Source organism: Balaenoptera acutorostrata, chromosome 12 (assembly GCF_949987535.1).
Source record: "Balaenoptera acutorostrata chromosome 12, mBalAcu1.1, whole genome shotgun sequence".
In the NCBI taxonomy this organism is placed as follows: Eukaryota; Metazoa; Chordata; class Mammalia; order Artiodactyla; family Balaenopteridae; genus Balaenoptera; species Balaenoptera acutorostrata.
In genome coordinates this window covers 14,221,769-14,245,701 of record NC_080075.1, presented here as the reverse complement: position 1 = coordinate 14,245,701, position 23,933 = coordinate 14,221,769, and the positions used below count along the sequence as shown (strand labels likewise).

Here is a 23,933-nt window from a genome sequence, read left to right as displayed (position 1 = left end):
ACTGCACCACCGGGAAAGCCCTCCTTCCTTTCTTCTTTGCTATTTGGGACCCACTGAGGTAGGAGGCTAGGCAAGGTGGGGACCCAGAGAGGGGTCAGAGCTGAGTAAGGCAGCAGCTTAGCAAGGGTGGGGAGACTGGTTACATGCAGAGGGTTGAGTAGGGGAAGGGAATATATATAATTAAAAATAATTTAAGCAAAATAATTTTAAAGTTAATATTACAATAAACATGTAAGCATAATATTGTAGGATGCAAAGAGAGTTTTCATATTCCAGCCTCTTTTTTTTTTTTTTTAATTTATTTATTTATTATTTATGGCTGTGTTGGGTCCTCGTCTCCGCGCGAGGGCCCCCCCCCCCAAGCTGTGGCAAGCGGGGGCCACTCTTCATTGCGGTGCGCAGGCCCCTCACTGTCACGGCCTCTCTTGTTGCCGAGCACAGGCTCCAGACGCGCAGGCTCAGCAATTGTGGCCCACGGGCTCCGTCGCTCCGCGGCATGTGGGATCCTCCCAGGCCAGGGCTCGAACCCGTGTCCCCTGCATTGGCAGGCAGACTCCCAACCACTGCGCCACCAGGGAAGCCCCAGCCTCTTTTTTTTATCCAAGGCATTTTAGAGGCCAGTCCTTCTAGGTATATTTGATAATGAGGAAAATAAAGTGAATTCCCCAAAGTCACATAAGAACTTGATGGCATAGTTGAGTCTAGAATCCTGGGATTCAGATTCCCAGGTCACCACTCTTTCTACAACTAAATAGCAGTGCTCAAACACTTGATATGCTTATCGTAAAAAAAGGGGATTATCAGAATGAAAACACTGGTCAGGAAAGAATATTCCAATGGTTTTTTTTTTTGTTTTTTGTTTTTTTTGCCACATCACGCTCCATGGGGGATCTTAGTTCCCTGACCAGAGATGGAACCTGTGCCCCCTGCAGTGGAAGCTCGGATTCTTAACCACGGGACTGCCAGGGAAGTCCCTCTAATGGCATTTTCTTATAAATTCCCCAATTTCAACTATTTGGAAAAATTGTGGTCGTTCAGATTTCTGCCCTAAAAAGTGGGTTGATATATGCTCAGTTATTGCTCTTCCAGAAGAAAATCTTCATTGAATAGGAACACATCACTGTGTGTTCAGAAATGTAGAAATCAGAAAACAAAACAAATTGTAGAAATTAGAACTTTATTATATTATAAACATTTTCAAAATATAAACTGATTTTGTATCAAGACTTCTTGAAACGTTTAAAACTGTATGTAACTTAAGCTTATTATAATGTATGTCATTTTCCACTTTCCAATCTAGAAAATATACTGCAAGTTAGATCTAACGAAGGAAAAAAATAATCAATCTAAACTGCTTCACAGAGAAAACTAATATAAAAACACCCACCCCAAACTAAAACCCAATCAAGAAATAGATTATGTAAAGCCTATTAATCCTCCAATTGAAAATAAATGACCTCCCAAGGGAAAAATACTTCCACCATCATAGCAATTTGATGAATAAAAGCAGAGCCACCCTCTTTAAGGGAAATTACGTTATGTATAAGAAAAATGTAGTAATGATTTTAGAAGAGAGGAAAAGTAATTTCCATGTTGGAGAGCAAGTACACTAAATGTTTTCTGTGCACTTAGCCTTTGTACCTGTTCACATGAAAAAAGCGAAATGAACATGGACATCGTAAAACCAAGCTCCTCAACTACTTTTTCAGTTTAACCTCAGGAGATCCAATGCAAGAGCTTCAGAATCCAAGGATAGCTTGGTCCCAAAGCATATCCTCTTCTGTCCTCTCTTTCCCTTCTTCCTTTTTCTCTTTACGCTTACGTTCCTCTTTCTTAGAGGCTACATCTTGGCTTTTCTTGCCCTTTCGGTTCTTAAGCTTTTCTCTACTGACTCTGACTGTTTCCACCTCTGTTTTGTTTCTTTGGATGCTCTTGTGTTTGTCTAAATCTATTTCCTCATAAGCTTTCTTCCTCTTATGCTTGGGCCGCTCCTCTTCTGGTTTTTCCCGGCCTTCCTCTGGGTGTCTTTTTCTCTTCTGCTGTATCTGTTTATAACTAGCTTGATGGGCACTGGTACTGTTTTCTAAGGAGAGGTGCCTGTAAACTCCAGATTCTACACTGTATGAGCTACAGCTATACTCTTGTTGACTAAAGTTCAGGGCTACTGGTTTTCCTGAGAAACAGTCCCTGGTGAATTGACAGTAGCTCAGGGAGTCTAGTCTCAGCCTGCTGTCATGAGCTGGTAGCCACTGAGGTAACCGCTTCTCCACTGCTTGTGAAATATTGCATGGTCTTCGGTAGGTCTGGATGGGTTCATAAGGGAGTCTTTGATCAAACATTCTACACCTGGGTCTAAAATTAACCTCTTCTTTGTATCCACAGGTTTCCAAATAATCCTCTCTCCTCTTTCTGAAACAAGTCTTTGGCTCTAAGCCTCTGGCTTTCTGCACTTTGATGTAATCTTCAAGTTCATCTCGAAAAGAGTCAGATGTCTTCTTTGAATGCTTCATTAGGTTGACAAGGGATTCTCTGTAGAGAAGATGGGAGAAAATTCTTCTTACTATATTATTTTATGCTGAATATTTCCTTTACTCTTGAAAAGAGTCTCAAAAAACAAAATAAAGAAGTCCAAACAAATTAAAACCTACTTTGGCATGAAAGTTAAACATCATGACATTAAATGCCAAAAAGGAGCATCAGAAAGGTCAAATATTGCCTAGGCCGCTCACAAATAATTTTATCTTTCTCAGAAGTGGGATGAAGAGGGTAGAAAGGAGCTGACATATAGAATTCTTTTGTAGGGCTAAAAACGTAAGGAATGTAGGGACTAACGACTTACACATCCATGGTGACTGGCGTGATCTGAATGTTCAAACAATTACTAAAGTTCAGATTAGTCAAATTTTTGTACACTGTTGTCTAAGAAAAGTAATAAACCATAATTAGAAGTATAAAGAAGTAATTTGATCTTTAAAATCTTCTGTTTACTGAAACAAAGTAAAATGAACACATATACTCACCTGACTAGAGTATTTTAAGACTTAATAATAAAAGGATGTTTGTAAAATGGTTTGGGAATGCTGGAAATTAGAAATTCAGCTATGAGACAAAACTAATGGTAGGTATAGGGCATGAGGAAAGACGAGGGAAAAGAGTTGTGTATCTTCTGAACAGGGTCTTGGATTTCATTCCGTTACTTCTGATTGGTGAAAAAAGCATTCTAGAATGCCTTCTGGTTTGTTCTCTAGTAAAGCAGTGGGGGGAGGGTTAAGGAAGGAAATGGAGGTGACAGTTGAGATGGGCTAGGATTTATGTAGAGAAAAGTTTCAAAAGAAATGTAAAGCAGATAGTGCTAGTCTTTGCTTGTTTAAATTTCTTTTCGGGGGTGGGGGCAGTACAACTACTCTTTCTCTTTCTCTCACCCCACCTCAATCCTGTGTTACAAATCTAACAGAAAAGTTACTCACTATGAGATGATAATGTGCTAGATATTTTTGTGTTATACTTTATTTCCAAAAATTAGGAGGCAGCATAACCCACGTAGAAACAAACATTTCTTTCCATTAACAGAACAAGTCTGAGAGCAATCTAGAGTCACTAATGATCAGCTAGCTTTACTGGCAATTTGAGATTAAAAAGAAAGTCTAAGTGAAGCCTAATTTGGTGAGTCAGAAAATTTAGCTCTTATTCAACTCAAACAGTATAAAAATTCTGACTAGAACAAAATAATGTAACAAATAATTGATGAAATGTGGGTAAAAAGATTTGAACAGACACTTCAGAAAAGAATATATACAAATGGACAATAAACAAATGAAAGATGCTCAATGTCATTTGTCATCAAGTAAATGTCAATTAAAACCACAAAAAGGTACTACCTCACCCTCACTAGAATGACTGAAATTAAAGAGACTGGTGAGGATGTGGAACAATTGGAATTCTCATACATTGCTGGTAGGGATGTAAAATGACACAACTACTTGGAAAACAGTCTGGTAGTTTCTGAGGAAGTTAAACATACACCTAACATACGATCCAGTTATTCCACTCCTAGGTATTTATCCAAAAGAAAAGGAAGTATATGTCCACATAAAGACTTATACATGAATGTTCATAGCAGTGTTATTTGTAATAGCCCTGGAAAGGAAAAATAAAAACAACCCAAATATTGATCAACAGGTGAATGCATAAATCAACTAGTGGTATATCTATAGAATGGAATCAATGATAAAAAGGAATAGATTATTGATACACTTGAAATAGATGAATCTCAAAATAATCATGCTGAATGAAAGAAGCCTGACAAAAGAGCACATAATATATGATTCCATATATATAAAAGTCTTGAAAATGCAAACTAGTCTGTAGTAACACAGTGGTTGCTTGGGGATGAGGCAGGAAAAAGTAGGAGGGAGCGACTATAAGTGGCATTTTCGTGGGTATGGATATGTTTACCATCTTAATTGTGGTGATCATTTCATGGGTATATACACCCTTCAAGACCTATCAAACTGTATACCTGGAATACATACAGTTTACTGTATGTCAACTATACCTCAATAAAACTGTAAAAAGTCACTAATAAGATTAAAAAGATGTTGGTAATTGTTAAAACTGGATGGTGGGTACATGAGCGTTCATAATACTGTTTTCTCTCCTTATATGTTTAAATATGTTTTATAATAAAAAGATTTCACTTCATAGCCGCTAGGATGGCTATAATCAAAAAGACAGATAGGTGCCACTTGTTGAGACACAGATCAAGAAAGAGCCCCTGTAACAATCATCCATCCTATAAGCTTATAGCCTCATCCACCAGAGGGCAGACAGCAGAAGCAAGACAAAGTACGATTCTGCAGCCTGTGGAAGGAAAACCACATTCACAGAAAGACAAACAAAATGAAAAGGCAGAGGACATTGTACCAGATGAAGGAACAAGGTAAAACCGCAGAAAAACAACTAAATGAAGTGGAGATAGGCAACCTTCCAGAAAAAGAATTCAGAATAATGATAGTGAAGATGATCCAGGACCTCGGAAAAAGAATGGAGGCAAAGATCGAGAAGATGCAAGAAATGTTTAACAAAGACCTAGAAGAATTAAAGAACAAACACCTAGAAGAATTAAAGAACAAACAAACAGAGCTGAACAATACAATAACTGAAATGAAAAATACACTAGAAGGAATCAATAGCAGAATAACTGAGGCAGAAGAACGGATAAGTGACCTGGAAGACAGAAAGGTGGAATTCACTGCTGCGGAACAGAATAAAGAAAAAAGAATGCAAAGAAATGAAGAAAGCCTAAGAGCCCTCTGGGACAACATTAAACGCAACAACATTTGCATTATAGGGGTCCCAGAAGGAGAAGAGAGAGAGAAAGGACCCGAGAAAATATTTGAAGAGATGATAGTCAAAAACTTCCCTAACATGGGAAAGGAAATAGCCACCCCAGTCCAGGAAGCACAGAGAGTCCCAGGCAGGATAAACCCAAGGAGAAACACGCTGAGACACATAGTAATCAAATTGACAAAAATTAAAGACAAAGAAAAATTATTGAAAGCAACAAGGGAAAAATGACAAATAACATACAAGGGAACTCCCATAAGGTTAACAGCTGATTTCTCAGCAGAAACTCTGCAAGCCAGAAGGGAGTGGCATGATATACTAAAAGTGATGAAAGGGAAGAACCTACAACCAAGATTACTCTACCCGGCAAGGATCTCATTCAGATTTGATGGAGAAATCAAAAGCTTTACAGACAAGCAAAAGCTAAGAGAATTCAGCACCACCAAACCAGCTCTGCAACAAATGCTAAAGGAACTTCTCTAAGTGGGAAACACAAGAGAAGAAAAGGACCTACAAAAACAAACCCATAACAATTAAGAAAATGGTAATAGGAACATACATATTGAAAATTACCTTAAACGTGAATGGATTAAATGCTCCAACAAAAAGACACAGGCTCGCTGAATGGATACAAAAACAAGACCCATATATATGCTATCTACAAGAGACCCACTTCAGACCGAGGGACACATACAGATTGAAAGTGAGGGGATGGAAAAAGATATTCCATGCAAATGGAAATCAAAAGAAAGCTGGAGTAGCAATACTCATATCAGATAAAATAGACTTTAAAATAAAGACTGTTACAAGAGACAAGGAAGGACACTACATAATGATCAAGGCATCAATCCAAGAAGGAGATATAACAATTATAAATATATATGCACCCAACATAGGAGCACCTCAATACATAAGGCAACTGCTAACAGCTATAAAAGAGGAAATTGGAGCTTCCCTGGTGGCGCAGTGGTTGAGAATCTGCCTGCCAGTGCAGGGGACATGGGTTCGAGCCCTGGTCTGGGAAGATCCCACATGCCTCGGAACAACTAGGCCCGTGAGCCACAACTACTGAGCCTGCGCATCTGGAGCCTGTGCTCCGCAACAAAAGAGGCCGCGACAGTGAGAGGCCAGTGCACCGCAATGAAGAGTGGCCCCTGCTCGCCACAACTAGAGGAAGCCCTCGCACAGAAACGAAGACCCAACACAGCCAAAAATAAATAAATTAATTTTAAAAAAAAGAGGAAATTGACAGTAACACAATAATAATGGTGGGCTTTAACACCTCACTTACACCAATGGACAGATCATCCAGACAGAAAATTAATAAGGAAACACAAGCTTTAAATGACACAACAGACCAGATAGATTTAATTGATATTTATAGGACATTCCATCCAAAAACAGCAGATTACACTTTCTTCTCAAGTGCGCACAGATCATTCTCCAGGATAGATCACATCTTGGGTCACAAATCAAGCCTCAGTAAATTTAAGAAAACTGAAATCATATCAAGCATCTTTTCTGACCACAACGCTATGAGATTAGAAATCAATTACCGGGGAAAAAAACGTAAGAAACTCAAACACATGGAGGCTAAACACTACGTTACTAAATAACCAAGAGATCACTGCAGAAATCAAAGAGGAAATCAAAAACTACCTAGAGACAAATGACAATGAAAACATGACGATCCAAAACCTATGGAATGCAGAAAAAGCCGTTCTAAGAGGGAAGTTTATAGCAATACAAGCCTACCTCAAGAAACAAGAAAAATCTCAAATAAACAATCTAAACTTACACCTAAAGGAACTAGAGAAAGAAGAACAAACAAAACCCGAAGTTAGTAGAAGGAAAGAAACCATAAAGTTCAGAGCAGAAATGAATGAAATAGAAACAAAGAAAACAATAGCAAGGATCAATAAAACAAAAAGCTGGTTCTTTCAGAAGATAAACAAAATTGATAAACCATTAGCCAGACTCATCAAGAAAATGATGGAGAGGACTCAAATCAATGAAATTAGAAATGAAAAAGGAGAAGTTACAACAGACACTGCAGAAATACAAAGCATCCTAAGAGACTACTACAAACAACTCTATGCCAATAAAATGGACAATCTGGAAGAAGTGGACACATTCTTAGAAAGGTATAACCTTCCAAAACTGAACCAGGAAGAAATAGAAAATATGAACAGACCAATCACAAGTAATGAAATTGAAACTGTGATTAAAAATCTTCCAACAAACAAAAGTCCAGGACCAGATGGCTTCACAGGTGAATTCTATCAAACATTTAGAGAAGAGCTAACACCCATCCTTCTCAAACTCTTCCAAAAAATTGCAGAGGAAGGAAAACTCCCAAATTCATTCTATGAGGCCACCATCACCCTGACACCAAAACCAGACAAAGATACTACAAAAAAAAGAAAATTACAAACTAATATCACTGATGAATATAGGTGCAAAAATCCTCAACAAAATACTAGCAAACGGAATCCAACAACACATTAAAAGGATCATACACCATGATCAAGTGGGATTTATCCCAGGGATGCAAGGATTCTTCAATATACGCAAATCAATCAATGTGATACATCATATTAACAAATTGAAGAAGAAAAACCATATGATCATCTCAATAGATCAGAAGAAGCTTTTAACAAAATTCAACACTCATTTATGATAAAAACTCTCCAGAGAGTGGGCATAGAGGGAACCTACCTCAACATAATAAAGGCCATATATGACAAACCCACAGCAACATCATTCTCAATGGTGAAAAACTAAAAGCATTTCCTCTAAGATCAGGAACAAGACAAGGATGTCCACTCTCGCCACTATTATTCAACATAGCTTTGCAAGTCCTAGCCACGGCAATCAGAGAAGAAAAAGAAATAAAAGGAATACAAATTGCAAAAGAAGAAGTAAAACTGTCAATGCCTGCAGATGACATGACACTATACATAGAGCATCCTAAAGATGCCACCAAAAAACTACTAGAGCTAATCAATGAATTTGGTCAAGTTGCAGGATACAAAATTAATGCACAGAAATCTCTTGCATTCCTATACACTAACAATGAAAGATCAGAAAGAGAAATTAAGGAAACACCGCCATTTACCACTGCAACAAAAAGAATAAAATATCTAGGAATAAACCTACCTAGGGAGACAAAAGACCTGTATGCAGAAAAGTATAAGACACTGATGAAAGAAATTCAAGATGATACCAACAGATGGAGAGATATACCATGTTCTTGGATTGGAAGAATCAATATTGCAAAAATGACTATACTACCCAAAGCAATCTACAGATTCAATGCGATCCCTATCAAATTAACAATGGCACTTTTCACAGAACTAGAACAAAAAAATCTTAAAATTTGTATGGAGACACAAAAGACCCTGAATAGCCAAAGCAGTCTTGAGGGAGAAAAACGGAGCTGGAGGAATCAAACTCCCTGACTTCAGACTATACTACAAAGCTACAGTAATCAAGACAATATGGTACTGGCACAAAAACAGAAATATAGATCATGGAACATGATAGAAAGCCCAGAGATAAACCCACGCACCTATGGTCAATTAATCTGTGACAAAGGAGGCAAGGATATACAATGGGGAAAAGACAGTCTCTTCAGTAAGTGGTGCTGCAAAAACTGGATAGCTAGCTACATGTAAAAGAATGAGATTAGAACACTCCCTAACACCATACACAAAAATAAACTCAAAATGGATTAGAGATCTAAATGTAAGACCAGACAGTATAAAACTCTAAGAGGAAAACATAGGAAGAACACTCTTTGACATAAATCACAGCAGGATCTTTTTTGATCCACCTCCTAGAGTAATAGAAATAAAAACAAAAATAAACAAATGGGACCTAATGAAACTTCAAAGCTTTTGCAAAGCAAACGAAACTACAAACAAGACGAAAAGACAACCCTCAGAATGGGAGGAAATATTTGCCAACGAATCAATGGACAAAGGATTAATCTCCAAAATATATAAACAGCTCATGCAGCTCTATATTAAAAAAAACAAACAACCCAATCAAAAAATGGGCAGAAGACCTAAATAGACATTTCTCCAAAGAAGACATACAGGTGGCCAAGAAGCACATGAAAAGCTGCTCAACATCACTAATTATTAGAGAAATGCAAATCAAAACTACAATGAGGTATCACCTCACACCAGTTAGAATGGGCATCATAAGAACATCTACAAACAACAAATGCTGGAGAGGGTGTGGAGAAACGGAAACCCTCTTGCCCTGTTGGTGGGAATGTAAATTGATACAGCCACTATGGAGAACAGTATGGAGGTTCCTTAAAAAACTAAAAATAGAATTACCATGTGATCCAGCAATCCCACTACTGGGCCTATACTCAGAGAAAATCATAATTCAAAAAGACACGTGCACCCCAACATTCATTGCAGCACTATTTACAATAGCCAGGTCACGGAAGCAACCTAAATGCCCATCGACAGACGAATGGATAAAGAAGAGTGGTACATATATACAATGGAGTATTACTCAGCCGTAAAAAGGAACTAAAGTGGGTCATTTGCAGAGACATGGATGGATCTAGAGACTGTCATACAGAGTGAAGTAAGTCAGAAAGAGAAAAACAAATATCGTATATTAACGCATGTATGTGGAACCTAGAAAAATGGTACAGATGAACCTGTTTGCAGGGCAGAAATACAGACGCAAATGTAGAGAACAAACGTATGGACACCAAGGGGGGAAAGTGATGGTGGGGTGTCGTGTGAGGAATTGGGAGATTGGGACTGGCATATATACACTAATATGTATAAAATGGATAACTCATAAGAACCTGCTGCATAAAAAAATACAAAAAAAAAAGACATAATAGTAAGTGTTGACAAAAAGGAGGAAAAACTGGAAACTTCATTCATTCTTGGTGCGAATATAAAATGTACAGCTACTTTGGAAAACAGTCTGGCAGTTCCTCAAAGTGTCAAGCATAGAGTTACCACATAACCCCAGCAATTTCACTCTTAGGTTTCAACGCAAGAGGACTGAAAATCTATGTCCACACAAAAACTTGTACAAAAATGTTCACAGCAGCACTATTCCTAACAGCTAAATGCAGAAATGACTCAGTGATCATCAACTGATGAATGGATAAATAAAATGTGGCAATTCACACAATGGAATATTATTCAGCAATAAAAAGGAATGAAATACTAATAAATGGTACAACGTGGATGAACCTTGAAGACATGCAGAGTGAAAGAAGCCAATCCCAAAAGATCACAGATGGTGCAGAGATCAACGAAGAGGTGAATGGAACCTTACCCCTTATCAGGTTGAGAACTTGGTGGAGAAATTTGATCATATTCACCCATTAATTGCTTCAGTTTTTTAGCATGAACTTTCCCCAAATAGTGAGACTGTGCAACAACTGAGGAGCTAAAAACCATGATGCAGAGATTAAAAAATCTATTTTTTGTCCAATACTCCACTCCCATTCACCTGAAACCAAGCACAAGCTTGTTATAACAATTAAATAATTCAAAGTTTAGAATTACATCAACATAGATCAATCATCTGAAAACTCATAAAATGCATCTTCAATTTCTTATTTTGCTTCCTGTAAATCTGAAAGTAAAGCTAACTTTTTGAGTATGTGTTTTACCCTTGAAAAATAAACAATATTGTTTATTTTAGAGAAAGTGATCCAAAATTTACACCTCTGAATTTGAAGATAGCACTCATGAGTTTTAATATATTTAGTCTGAACTAACACTTTTAGAGTTTTGCTTGCTTTGAAGTCAAAGTATCAGCTTCAGTATAAAAAATACTAACAATTTAGAAGCCCTTTATTTTCAACCTACCTCATAACGTGAAACCCACTGCAATTCAAATTATGGCACTATTCCTTATCAGCCTTTTACAAAAGGTATCTGTAAAAAGTTCAGTCTTTGCTCATTCAACGTGGTATCTATGAATAAAATAAAGGGAGGTAAGACATTTAGGGTAATATTTTCAATCTTCACCTGGAGATCATTTTATATACCATCTCAAATCTTAATTTCCTAAGTGCTTGCAAGGCTAAAGTACTGGCTTTTTGCTTATTAGAATGACAATTTTAGTATAAAAACATTTAGTAAGCCTCTGATATTTACTGTGATAATATATTTTTTAGTTCAGAAAATACCATTCTGAAGGAGAAGTTATTAGGGCACCTGTAGAACTCTGGACTTTGTGGAGATGATCTGGGGCATCCAGCCTTAGTACTTTGTGTCTTATAGCAGACATGTTACTGACTTCTACTGACCTTTGTAATTGCTAAAATCCCAGAGGTAGCATCTCTCTCTCCACATTGGCTGTCTTCTCCCATCTGGTACTTAATGTAAGTACCAGAGCGAGCGGGGGCTACTCTACCTTGCAGTGCGCAGGCTTCTCTTGTTGCCGAGCATGGGCTCTAGGCACGCGGGTTCAGTAGTTGTGGCACGCAGGCTCTCTAGTTGTGGCTCGTGAGCTCTAGAGCGCAGGCTCAGTAGTTGTGGCGCAGGGGCTTAGCTGCTCCGCGGCATGTGGGATCTTCCCGGACCAGGGATCAAACCCGTGTCCCCTGCATTGGCAGGCGGATTCTTAACCACTGCGCCACCAGGGAAGCCCTTTGGCTTGTTTCTTGTCCGCAGAGGTCCATACTTTACGTTCCCGGAGGAGCCAGCTAAGTCACTGAGTGCCCCTGCATCCATCGCTGGGGGGTGGGGGGGCGCCGGGATGGGGTGGCGGGCGGTGATAGTGGCAGGGAATAGCCTAGAGCGCAGTCCCCCCCACCCCCAATGGCTAGTGCTGTGGCCTGGGGCATGCACCTGGTAGCTGGGCCTCTGCTGCCCCATCCTTCCAGTGCTTTCACAGGCTCCCTCTGGCATTCTAGATTTGAGGACTGCTTTCAAAGCACTAAAACTGTGTACCCCAGCCTGAGGACGGCCACCATTCCAGCCTGCAGAGGTTGGTTCTTTTTACTATTGAGTATTTATGCTGTGCCAGGAACTTCACATATATTTCCTCATTTAATCCTCCAAAGAGCCCTCCAAGGGTCATTGTTTTATCTCCACATCACAGGTGAAAAAACTGAGACAGATTAAGAAACTCACCTAAAGTCACGCAGTATATAGTTTTTGCTGCATTGTAAACCACCACAAAACTTATGATTTAAAACAGCAAACATTTATTTCTCACAATTTTGTGAGTTGGCTGGGCTGGCTCAGTGCGGGCTGGGTGGTCAAGGTGCCTTGTATCTGGTGAGGAGGAAGAGAGTTCAATGGCAGCTGGGTGGTGCAGACATAGCCACAAGACTCTCATTATTCAGTAGGGCTTGTACGAGGTGGCTGGGTTCCAAATGCGGCATGAGGGCAAGCACAGGCACTTTCTAAATCCAGCTTGCATCTCATTTGCTGTTCTCCCATTGGCCAAAGCAGGTCACATGGCCAAGCCCAGCCTTATTGGATGGGAAACAAGGGGTGGCTACAGGGAGGGGAAATTATCACTGACATTTTCCCCAACAAAGAATCTACCACGCACAGCTTGTGAGTGCACAACTGAAATTCAAAGCCAAAGTTGTCAGAGTTGAAAGTTCAACTGTCTTCGAGTCTGAGAATTCCGAACACCCCATGCATCGCCCAAAGTCAGCAGCCTATTGCCTGCACACATGCAACTGTTTTGCAAATGTGTGTACATATTGTTGTCATTAATAAACACAAATTATAGAGTTTTAAACGTTTGTGCTGCTTCATTGATTCTTCTTCTTTAGAGACTCCCAGTATATTTAGATCTCCTTTGCTCATCTTTTATCTTTACCACCTTCTTGCAAGGTGTAAATTTACTTTTGTTGGATTATCTTTATTACTCTTTCTTACCGTTTATTTCCCTGTTTCTTCTATGGTGTCTATACTCTCTTGTATTCCTTTTATTTCTGAAATGATTTTTTTTCTTTTACTAATTTGTTCCTGTGTCTGTCAAGGTCATTGTTCAGTAACCATGTCTGGCTCAAATTTGATGCTCAGTGAATATTTTTGACTAAAAAATACAATTACTTTTTCTTTACTGCATTATATTTTATTTTTCTTGGAATTAATTGTTGTCTTTTTCAGCTGCATAGTTGTCTGGCCATTTTATTTCAGAGTTCTTTTTCCACTTTATGCGCTTTTCTTAAAGCTTTAATTGCTTTCTTGATCTCTTGCAGCCTTGTTTGAAGAGTCAGATTAGAGTTTTCATCTGCTTTGTGTCTGCATTTTTCTGGTGTCTTGTCAAAGTATTTTAGTCCAATTTTCTTTTGTAACACTTTGTGTGGCTAGATCATATTCTCCTTCTCCTTTCCAAAGTTTAAATGAAATGTGGTGGCCTGAACTCCTGTGAACACATTTTTGTGGAGAGGGAATGGCCTAGGGTACCTTTGCCAGCATCATGGCTTGAGGGCTCCCTCTTGGTACAGTGAAGGGCTCAAAATATGGCTACTTCTCTGCCTTTCAGAGCTAAGCTCGGTTCAGAAAAGTGTTTCTGCTCTATTTCCTACAGGCCTACGGGTCTTGCTTGGCAAGGTGGCATTCTCACCTCAGATGTATTTTGCTGTTGCAGAATTTTCTGGGTTCTTCACCTGGGACCTTCCCCTGCTCCCTACTATTGGTACCTTCCCTTTCCCTTAGCCCTGGTGTTACTTCCCTGATCTATTAGGTTTCTTAGCCTAGCAGTTTTCTTTTCAGGTAAGGCTTTGTCTTTCTGGAAGGAAATATTTGCTGGATATTTCTGAAATCCTCAGTGCTAGATGACCATGATACTATTTGGTCTCTCAGTACTCCTGGTGCTGGCTTTGCGCTCACCAACTCAGAGCCTCTGATGACTTCTCCCAGTTTTCAGCTTTTCTCAGACCTATTAGTCCTGTTTGGTACAAATAAAAGCAAAATAATACCAGAGATAAATGATGGTTTGGGTCAGGGTGGTGGTAATGAAGATGGGGAGAATTGGACAATAGGAGAGAGAATTGGGTGATATAACCAGGAGGAATCACTGATGGCTCTGATGTAGGAGAGAGTCAAGTGTGATTTTAGTGATTTTTGGCTGGAACAATCAAGATGGTGTTGTTATTTGCAGAGATGAGGAAGACTGAGGGAAGAATGACTGGTGACGAGGGATGTAAGTGCCCTTTTGGTGTTCTAGGTGGAAATAACAACAAATGCAGTTGGTTATGAGTCTAGAACTCGGGGGGAAAATCTAGTCTAGAAATAGAAATTTAGAGGTCATCAACTGTCTTAGTCAGTTTGGGCTGCTGTAACACGTTACCATAGACTGGGTGGCTCAGCTAGCTCTCTGACCTCTTCTTATAAGGGCACTAAGCCCATTCATGAGGGCTCCACCCTCATGACCTAATTACTTCCCAAAAGTAGGCAGGTACCTGCTCCATATACCATTACACTGGGGATTAGATGTCAACATATGAATCTGGGGGATGACACATTCAGTCCAGAAATCAACATAGAGGTAAATTTAAAGCCATGAGCCTGGATGAGATCACTTAGGATGTGCGATTAGAAAGAGTGGTGGTCTAGGATTGGCTCCTGATGCAATGTACCTGATGCATTCAGAGGCGGGTGGAAGAGGAACCAGTAAATGAGACCATAAGGAGCAGCAGCTATGGAGGTAGGGAAAATCAGGAGAATGTGGTGCTATGGAAGCTGAGAGAGGAATGTTTCAAGGAAGAGGGACTGATTAACCAAATGGAAGCTGCTGAGAGGCTGGATTTGACCACATGGAAGTCATTGGAGACTTTGATCAGAGCAGCCTCAGAGGAATGGTAGGAACAGAAACTAGAATAGGTGGAGGGGAGAATGAGAGGTGTGAGTATAGACAGCTGTTGTAGACAAGTTTGATGTGAAAGAGAAAGGAGATAGCTGAAAGAGGATGTAGGGTGTCAAGGGAGTTTTGTTTTTTTTGTTTGTTTGCTTTGTTTTTTGAAGAGGGGAAACAGAAGCTTGTTTGCATATAAAGGAATAATCCAGTAGAGGAGAGATTCAAGGTTCAGGAGAGAGATGAAGTCCTTGAAAAGGTAAAAGGGTGTAGGATTCAGTGCATGAGGGGAGGGATTTGTCTTTATTAAGAGCAGGGACACTATTATTGTAGAGAAGACAGAGAACAGAATACTTGAGGGAAGCTTATAGATCCAGTGGTAGGACAATGAGTAAGTCCCCCTCTGAAGGCTTCTGTTTTTCTCACTGGAGTGTGAGGTGAGGTCATCAGCTGAGAGAAAGGGGGCCCCGTATGGCAGGTACCAGGGAGGGGAAGGTTTGAGGAGAGAGGGGAGACTATAAGACATCTCTGAGGGTGGGAAATTTACTAGGGAAAACTGATGGGTTGGAGGTTTGTGGTCATTAGTTTAAAATAAAATGGGTCACCTACCCTCTCTCCCTCCTCCCCTGCCTTCCTTTTTTTTAAAAAATGTATTTTATTTATTTATTTATTTATATTTATTTATTTATTGGCTGCATTGGGTCTTTGTTTTTGCGTGCGGGCTTTCTCTAATTGTGGCGAGCAGGGGCTACTCTTCGTTGCGGTGCGTGGGCTTCTCATTGCGGTGGCTTCTCCTGTTGCAGAGCACGGGCTCTAGGCGCACAGCCTTCAGTAGTTGTGGCACGCGGGCTCAGTAGTTGTGGCTCATGGGCACTAGAGCACAGGCTCAGTAGCTGCGGCGCACGGGTTTAGTTGCTCCATGGCATGTGGGATCTTCCCGGACCAGGGCTTGAGTCCGTGTCCCCTGCATTGGCAGGTGGATTCTTAACCACTGCACCACCGGGAAAGCCCTCCTTCCTTTCTTCTTTGCTATTTGGGACCCACTGAGGTAGGAGGCTAGGCAAGGTGGGGACCCAGAGAGGGGTCAGAGCTGAGTAAGGCAGCAGCTTAGCAAGGGTGGGGAGACTGGTTACATGCAGAGGGTTGAGTAGGGGAAGGGAATATATATAATTAAAAATAATTTAAGCAAAATAATTTTAAAGTTAATATTACAATAAACATGTAAGCATAATATTGTAGGATGCAAAGAGAGTTTTCATATTCCAGCCTCTTTTTTTTTTTTTTTAATTTATTTATTTATTATTTATGGCTGTGTTGGGTCCTCGTCTCCGCGCGAGGGCCCCCCCCCCCAAGCTGTGGCAAGCGGGGGCCACTCTTCATTGCGGTGCGCAGGCCCCTCACTGTCACGGCCTCTCTTGTTGCCGAGCACAGGCTCCAGACGCGCAGGCTCAGCAATTGTGGCCCACGGGCTCCGTCGCTCCGCGGCATGTGGGATCCTCCCAGGCCAGGGCTCGAACCCGTGTCCCCTGCATTGGCAGGCAGACTCCCAACCACTGCGCCACCAGGGAAGCCCCAGCCTCTTTTTTTTATCCAAGGCATTTTAGAGGCCAGTCCTTCTAGGTATATTTGATAATGAGGAAAATAAAGTGAATTCCCCAAAGTCACATAAGAACTTGATGGCATAGTTGAGTCTAGAATCCTGGGATTCAGATTCCCAGGTCACCACTCTTTCTACAACTAAATAGCAGTGCTCAAACACTTGATATGCTTATCGTAAAAAAAGGGGATTATCAGAATGAAAACACTGGTCAGGAAAGAATATTCCAATGGTTTTTTTTTTTGTTTTTTGTTTTTTTTGCCACATCACGCTCCATGGGGGATCTTAGTTCCCTGACCAGAGATGGAACCTGTGCCCCCTGCAGTGGAAGCTCGGATTCTTAACCACGGGACTGCCAGGGAAGTCCCTCTAATGGCATTTTCTTATAAATTCCCCAATTTCAACTATTTGGAAAAATTGTGGTCGTTCAGATTTCTGCCCTAAAAAGTGGGTTGATATATGCTCAGTTATTGCTCTTCCAGAAGAAAATCTTCATTGAATAGGAACACATCACTGTGTGTTCAGAAATGTAGAAATCAGAAAACAAAACAAATTGTAGAAATTAGAACTTTATTATATTATAAACATTTTCAAAATATAAACTGATTTTGTATCAAGACTTCTTGAAACGTTTAAAACTGTATGTAACTTAAGCTTATTATAATGTATGTCATTTTCCACTTTCCAATCTAGAAAATATACTGCAAGTTAGATCTAACGAAGGAAAAAAATAATCAATCTAAACTGCTTCACAGAGAAAACTAATATAAAAACACCCACCCCAAACTAAAACCCAATCAAGAAATAGATTATGTAAAGCCTATTAATCCTCCAATTGAAAATAAATGACCTCCCAAGGGAAAAATACTTCCACCATCATAGCAATTTGATGAATAAAAGCAGAGCCACCCTCTTTAAGGGAAATTACGTTATGTATAAGAAAAATGTAGTAATGATTTTAGAAGAGAGGAAAAGTAATTTCCATGTTGGAGAGCAAGTACACTAAATGTTTTCTGTGCACTTAGCCTTTGTACCTGTTCACATGAAAAAAGCGAAATGAACATGGACATCGTAAAACCAAGCTCCTCAACTACTTTTTCAGTTTAACCTCAGGAGATCCAATGCAAGAGCTTCAGAATCCAAGGATAGCTTGGTCCCAAAGCATATCCTCTTCTGTCCTCTCTTTCCCTTCTTCCTTTTTCTCTTTACGCTTACGTTCCTCTTTCTTAGAGGCTACATCTTGGCTTTTCTTGCCCTTTCGGTTCTTAAGCTTTTCTCTACTGACTCTGACTGTTTCCACCTCTGTTTTGTTTCTTTGGATGCTCTTGTGTTTGTCTAAATCTATTTCCTCATAAGCTTTCTTCCTCTTATGCTTGGGCCGCTCCTCTTCTGGTTTTTCCCGGCCTTCCTCTGGGTGTCTTTTTCTCTTCTGCTGTATCTGTTTATAACTAGCTTGATGGGCACTGGTACTGTTTTCTAAGGAGAGGTGCCTGTAAACTCCAGATTCTACACTGTATGAGCTACAGCTATACTCTTGTTGACTAAAGTTCAGGGCTACTGGTTTTCCTGAGAAACAGTCCCTGGTGAATTGACAGTAGCTCAGGGAGTCTAGTCTCAGCCTGCTGTCATGAGCTGGTAGCCACTGAGGTAACCGCTTCTCCACTGCTTGTGAAATATTGCATGGTCTTCGGTAGGTCTGGATGGGTTCATAAGGGAGTCTTTGATCAAACATTCTACACCTGGGTCTAAAATTAACCTCTTCTTTGTATCCACAGGTTTCCAAATAATCCTCTCTCCTCTTTCTGAAACAAGTCTTTGGCTCTAAGCCTCTGGCTTTCTGCACTTTGATGTAATCTTCAAGTTCATCTCGAAAAGAGTCAGATGTCTTCTTTGAATGCTTCATTAGGTTGACAAGGGATTCTCTGTAGAGAAGATGGGAGAAAATTCTTCTTACTATATTATTTTATGCTGAATATTTCCTTTACTCTTGAAAAGAGTCTCAAAAAACAAAATAAAGAAGTCCAAACAAATTAAAACCTACTTTGGCATGAAAGTTAAACATCATGACATTAAATGCCAAAAAGGAGCATCAGAAAGGTCAAATATTGCCTAGGCCGCTCACAAATAATTTTATCTTTCTCAGAAGTGGGATGAAGAGGGTAGAAAGGAGCTGACATATAGAATTCTTTTGTAGGGCTAAAAACGTAAGGAATGTAGGGACTAACGACTTACACATCCATGGTGACTGGCGTGATCTGAATGTTCAAACAATTACTAAAGTTCAGATTAGTCAAATTTTTGTACACTGTTGTCTAAGAAAAGTAATAAACCATAATTAGAAGTATAAAGAAGTAATTTGATCTTTAAAATCTTCTGTTTACTGAAACAAAGTAAAATGAACACATATACTCACCTGACTAGAGTATTTTAAGACTTAATAATAAAAGGATGTTTGTAAAATGGTTTGGGAATGCTGGAAATTAGAAATTCAGCTATGAGACAAAACTAATGGTAGGTATAGGGCATGAGGAAAGACGAGGGAAAAGAGTTGTGTATCTTCTGAACAGGGTCTTGGATTTCATTCCGTTACTTCTGATTGGTGAAAAAAGCATTCTAGAATGCCTTCTGGTTTGTTCTCTAGTAAAGCAGTGGGGGGAGGGTTAAGGAAGGAAATGGAGGTGACAGTTGAGATGGGCTAGGATTTATGTAGAGAAAAGTTTCAAAAGAAATGTAAAGCAGATAGTGCTAGTCTTTGCTTGTTTAAATTTCTTTTCGGGGGTGGGGGCAGTACAACTACTCTTTCTCTTTCTCTCACCCCACCTCAATCCTGTGTTACAAATCTAACAGAAAAGTTACTCACTATGAGATGATAATGTGCTAGATATTTTTGTGTTATACTTTATTTCCAAAAATTAGGAGGCAGCATAACCCACGTAGAAACAAACATTTCTTTCCATTAACAGAACAAGTCTGAGAGCAATCTAGAGTCACTAATGATCAGCTAGCTTTACTGGCAATTTGAGATTAAAAAGAAAGTCTAAGTGAAGCCTAATTTGGTGAGTCAGAAAATTTAGCTCTTATTCAACTCAAACAGTATAAAAATTCTGACTAGAACAAAATAATGTAACAAATAATTGATGAAATGTGGGTAAAAAGATTTGAACAGACACTTCAGAAAAGAATATATACAAATGGACAATAAACAAATGAAAGATGCTCAATGTCATTTGTCATCAAGTAAATGTCAATTAAAACCACAAAAAGGTACTACCTCACCCTCACTAGAATGACTGAAATTAAAGAGACTGGTGAGGATGTGGAACAATTGGAATTCTCATACATTGCTGGTAGGGATGTAAAATGACACAACTACTTGGAAAACAGTCTGGTAGTTTCTGAGGAAGTTAAACATACACCTAACATACGATCCAGTTATTCCACTCCTAGGTATTTATCCAAAAGAAAAGGAAGTATATGTCCACATAAAGACTTATACATGAATGTTCATAGCAGTGTTATTTGTAATAGCCCTGGAAAGGAAAAATAAAAACAACCCAAATATTGATCAACAGGTGAATGCATAAATCAACTAGTGGTATATCTATAGAATGGAATCAATGATAAAAAGGAATAGATTATTGATACACTTGAAATAGATGAATCTCAAAATAATCATGCTGAATGAAAGAAGCCTGACAAAAGAGCACATAATATATGATTCCATATATATAAAAGTCTTGAAAATGCAAACTAGTCTGTAGTAACACAGTGGTTGCTTGGGGATGAGGCAGGAAAAAGTAGGAGGGAGCGACTATAAGTGGCATTTTCGTGGGTATGGATATGTTTACCATCTTAATTGTGGTGATCATTTCATGGGTATATACACCCTTCAAGACCTATCAAACTGTATACCTGGAATACATACAGTTTACTGTATGTCAACTATACCTCAATAAAACTGTAAAAAGTCACTAATAAGATTAAAAAGATGTTGGTAATTGTTAAAACTGGATGGTGGGTACATGAGCGTTCATAATACTGTTTTCTCTCCTTATATGTTTAAATATGTTTTATAATAAAAAGATTTCACTTCATAGCCGCTAGGATGGCTATAATCAAAAAGACAGATAGGTGCCACTTGTTGAGACACAGATCAAGAAAGAGCCCCTGTAACAATCATCCATCCTATAAGCTTATAGCCTCATCCACCAGAGGGCAGACAGCAGAAGCAAGACAAAGTACGATTCTGCAGCCTGTGGAAGGAAAACCACATTCACAGAAAGACAAACAAAATGAAAAGGCAGAGGACATTGTACCAGATGAAGGAACAAGGTAAAACCGCAGAAAAACAACTAAATGAAGTGGAGATAGGCAACCTTCCAGAAAAAGAATTCAGAATAATGATAGTGAAGATGATCCAGGACCTCGGAAAAAGAATGGAGGCAAAGATCGAGAAGATGCAAGAAATGTTTAACAAAGACCTAGAAGAATTAAAGAACAAACACCTAGAAGAATTAAAGAACAAACAAACAGAGCTGAACAATACAATAACTGAAATGAAAAATACACTAGAAGGAATCAATAGCAGAATAACTGAGGCAGAAGAACGGATAAGTGACCTGGAAGACAGAAAGGTGGAATTCACTGCTGCGGAACAGAATAAAGAAAAAAGAATGCAAAGAAATGAAGAAAGCCTAAGAGCCCTCTGGGACAACATTAAACGCAACAACATTTGCATTATAGGGGTCCCAGAAGGAGAAGAGAGAGAGAAAGGACCCGAGAAAATATTTGAAGAGATGATAGTCAAAAACTTCCCTAACATGGGAAAGGAAATAGCCACCCCAGTCCAGGAAGCACAGAGAGTCCCAGGCAGGATAAACCCAAGGAGAAACACGCTGAGACACATAGTAATCAAATTGACAAAAATTAAAGACAAAGAAAAATTATTGAAAGCAACAAGGGAAAAATGACAAATAACATACAAGGGAACTCCCATAAGGTTAACAGCTGATTTCTCAGCAGAAACTCTGCAAGCCAGAAGGGAGTGGCATGATATACTAAAAGTGATGAAAGGGAAGAACCTACAACCAAGATTACTCTACCCGGCAAGGATCTCATTCAGATTTGATGGAGAAATCAAAAGCTTTACAGACAAGCAAAAGCTAAGAGAATTCAGCACCACCAAACCAGCTCTGCAACAAATGCTAAAGGAACTTCTCTAAGTGGGAAACACAAGAGAAGAAAAGGACCTACAAAAACAAACCCATAACAATTAAGAAAATGGTAATAGGAACATACATATTGAAAATTACCTTAAACGTGAATGGATTAAATGCTCCAACAAAAAGACACAGGCTCGCTGAATGGATACAAAAACAAGACCCATATATATGCTATCTACAAGAGACCCACTTCAGACCGAGGGACACATACAGATTGAAAGTGAGGGGATGGAAAAAGATATTCCATGCAAATGGAAATCAAAAGAAAGCTGGAGTAGCAATACTCATATCAGATAAAATAGACTTTAAAATAAAGACTGTTACAAGAGACAAGGAAGGACACTACATAATGATCAAGGCATCAATCCAAGAAGGAGATATAACAATTATAAATATATATGCACCCAACATAGGAGCACCTCAATACATAAGGCAACTGCTAACAGCTATAAAAGAGGAAATTGGAGCTTCCCTGGTGGCGCAGTGGTTGAGAATCTGCCTGCCAGTGCAGGGGACATGGGTTCGAGCCCTGGTCTGGGAAGATCCCACATGCCTCGGAACAACTAGGCCCGTGAGCCACAACTACTGAGCCTGCGCATCTGGAGCCTGTGCTCCGCAACAAAAGAGGCCGCGACAGTGAGAGGCCAGTGCACCGCAATGAAGAGTGGCCCCTGCTCGCCACAACTAGAGGAAGCCCTCGCACAGAAACGAAGACCCAACACAGCCAAAAATAAATAAATTAATTTTAAAAAAAAGAGGAAATTGACAGTAACACAATAATAATGGTGGGCTTTAACACCTCACTTACACCAATGGACAGATCATCCAGACAGAAAATTAATAAGGAAACACAAGCTTTAAATGACACAACAGACCAGATAGATTTAATTGATATTTATAGGACATTCCATCCAAAAACAGCAGATTACACTTTCTTCTCAAGTGCGCACAGATCATTCTCCAGGATAGATCACATCTTGGGTCACAAATCAAGCCTCAGTAAATTTAAGAAAACTGAAATCATATCAAGCATCTTTTCTGACCACAACGCTATGAGATTAGAAATCAATTACCGGGGAAAAAAACGTAAGAAACTCAAACACATGGAGGCTAAACACTACGTTACTAAATAACCAAGAGATCACTGCAGAAATCAAAGAGGAAATCAAAAACTACCTAGAGACAAATGACAATGAAAACATGACGATCCAAAACCTATGGAATGCAGAAAAAGCCGTTCTAAGAGGGAAGTTTATAGCAATACAAGCCTACCTCAAGAAACAAGAAAAATCTCAAATAAACAATCTAAACTTACACCTAAAGGAACTAGAGAAAGAAGAACAAACAAAACCCGAAGTTAGTAGAAGGAAAGAAACCATAAAGTTCAGAGCAGAAATGAATGAAATAGAAACAAAGAAAACAATAGCAAGGATCAATAAAACAAAAAGCTGGTTCTTTCAGAAGATAAACAAAATTGATAAACCATTAGCCAGACTCATCAAGAAAATGATGGAGAGGACTCAAATCAATGAAATTAGAAATGAAAAAGGAGACGTTACAACAGACACTGCAGAAATACAAAGCATCCTAAGAGACTACTACAAACAACTCTATGCCAATAAAATGGACAATCTGGAAGAAGTGGACACATTCTTAGAAAGGTATAACCTTCCAAAACTGAACCAGGAAGAAATAGAAAATATGAACAGACCAATCACAAGTAATGAAATTGAAACTGTGATTAAAAATCTTCCAACAAACAAAAGTCCAGGACCAGATGGCTTCACAGGTGAATTCTATCAAACATTTAGAGAAGAGCTAACACCCATCCTTCTCAAACTCTTCCAAAAAATTGCAGAGGAAGGAAAACTCCCAAATTCATTCTATGAGGCCACCATCACCCTGACACCAAAACCAGACAAAGATACTACAAAAAAAAGAAAATTACA

General features: G+C 39.3%; 2 protein-coding genes across 3 annotated transcripts; both read right to left on the bottom strand.

Moving 5' to 3' along the window:
• Positions 1 to 1,166: 1,166 nt before the first annotated feature.
• On the bottom strand, positions 1,167 to 11,297 carry LOC130704538 (lysine-rich coiled-coil protein 1-like). Of its 2 annotated transcripts, XM_057558291.1 has the most exons (3): positions 11,208 to 11,291; positions 10,669 to 10,845; positions 1,167 to 2,529 (listed from the first exon to the last, which is right to left on the bottom strand). In XM_057558291.1, exons 2-3 carry the CDS (start codon positions 10,839 to 10,841, stop codon positions 1,740 to 1,742), a joined length of 963 nt encoding a protein of 320 aa, XP_057414274.1. In that variant the 5' UTR covers positions 10,842 to 10,845; positions 11,208 to 11,291; the 3' UTR covers positions 1,167 to 1,739. The 2 variants fall into 2 exon arrangements, with proteins under 2 accessions (XP_057414274.1, XP_057414275.1); XM_057558292.1 differs by lacking the exon at positions 10,669 to 10,845 and having other exon boundaries at positions 11,208 to 11,297.
• A 6,024-nt stretch (positions 11,298 to 17,321) lies between these two features.
• Positions 17,322 to 18,680, bottom strand: LOC130709390 (lysine-rich coiled-coil protein 1-like). Its single transcript, XM_057558296.1, has one exon. The coding sequence runs from the start codon at positions 18,663 to 18,665 to the stop codon at positions 17,895 to 17,897; it is 771 nt and encodes a 256-aa protein (XP_057414279.1). The 5' UTR covers positions 18,666 to 18,680; the 3' UTR covers positions 17,322 to 17,894.
• Positions 18,681 to 23,933: the final 5,253 nt, after the last annotated feature.

Coding starts and splice junctions, on each gene's coding strand:
- LOC130709390 (XM_057558296.1), bottom strand. CDS start 18,665: ATGAAGCATTCAAAGAAGACATCTGACTCTTTTCGAGATGAACTTGAA.
- LOC130704538 (XM_057558291.1), bottom strand. CDS start 10,841: ATGGGAGTGGAGTATTGGACAAAAAATAGATTTTTTAATCTCTGCATC. Junction 2,530..10,668: donor AGTTCTCAACCTGATAAGGG/GTAAGGTTCCAT, acceptor TCTTCTCTACAG/AGAATCCCTTGTCAACCTAA.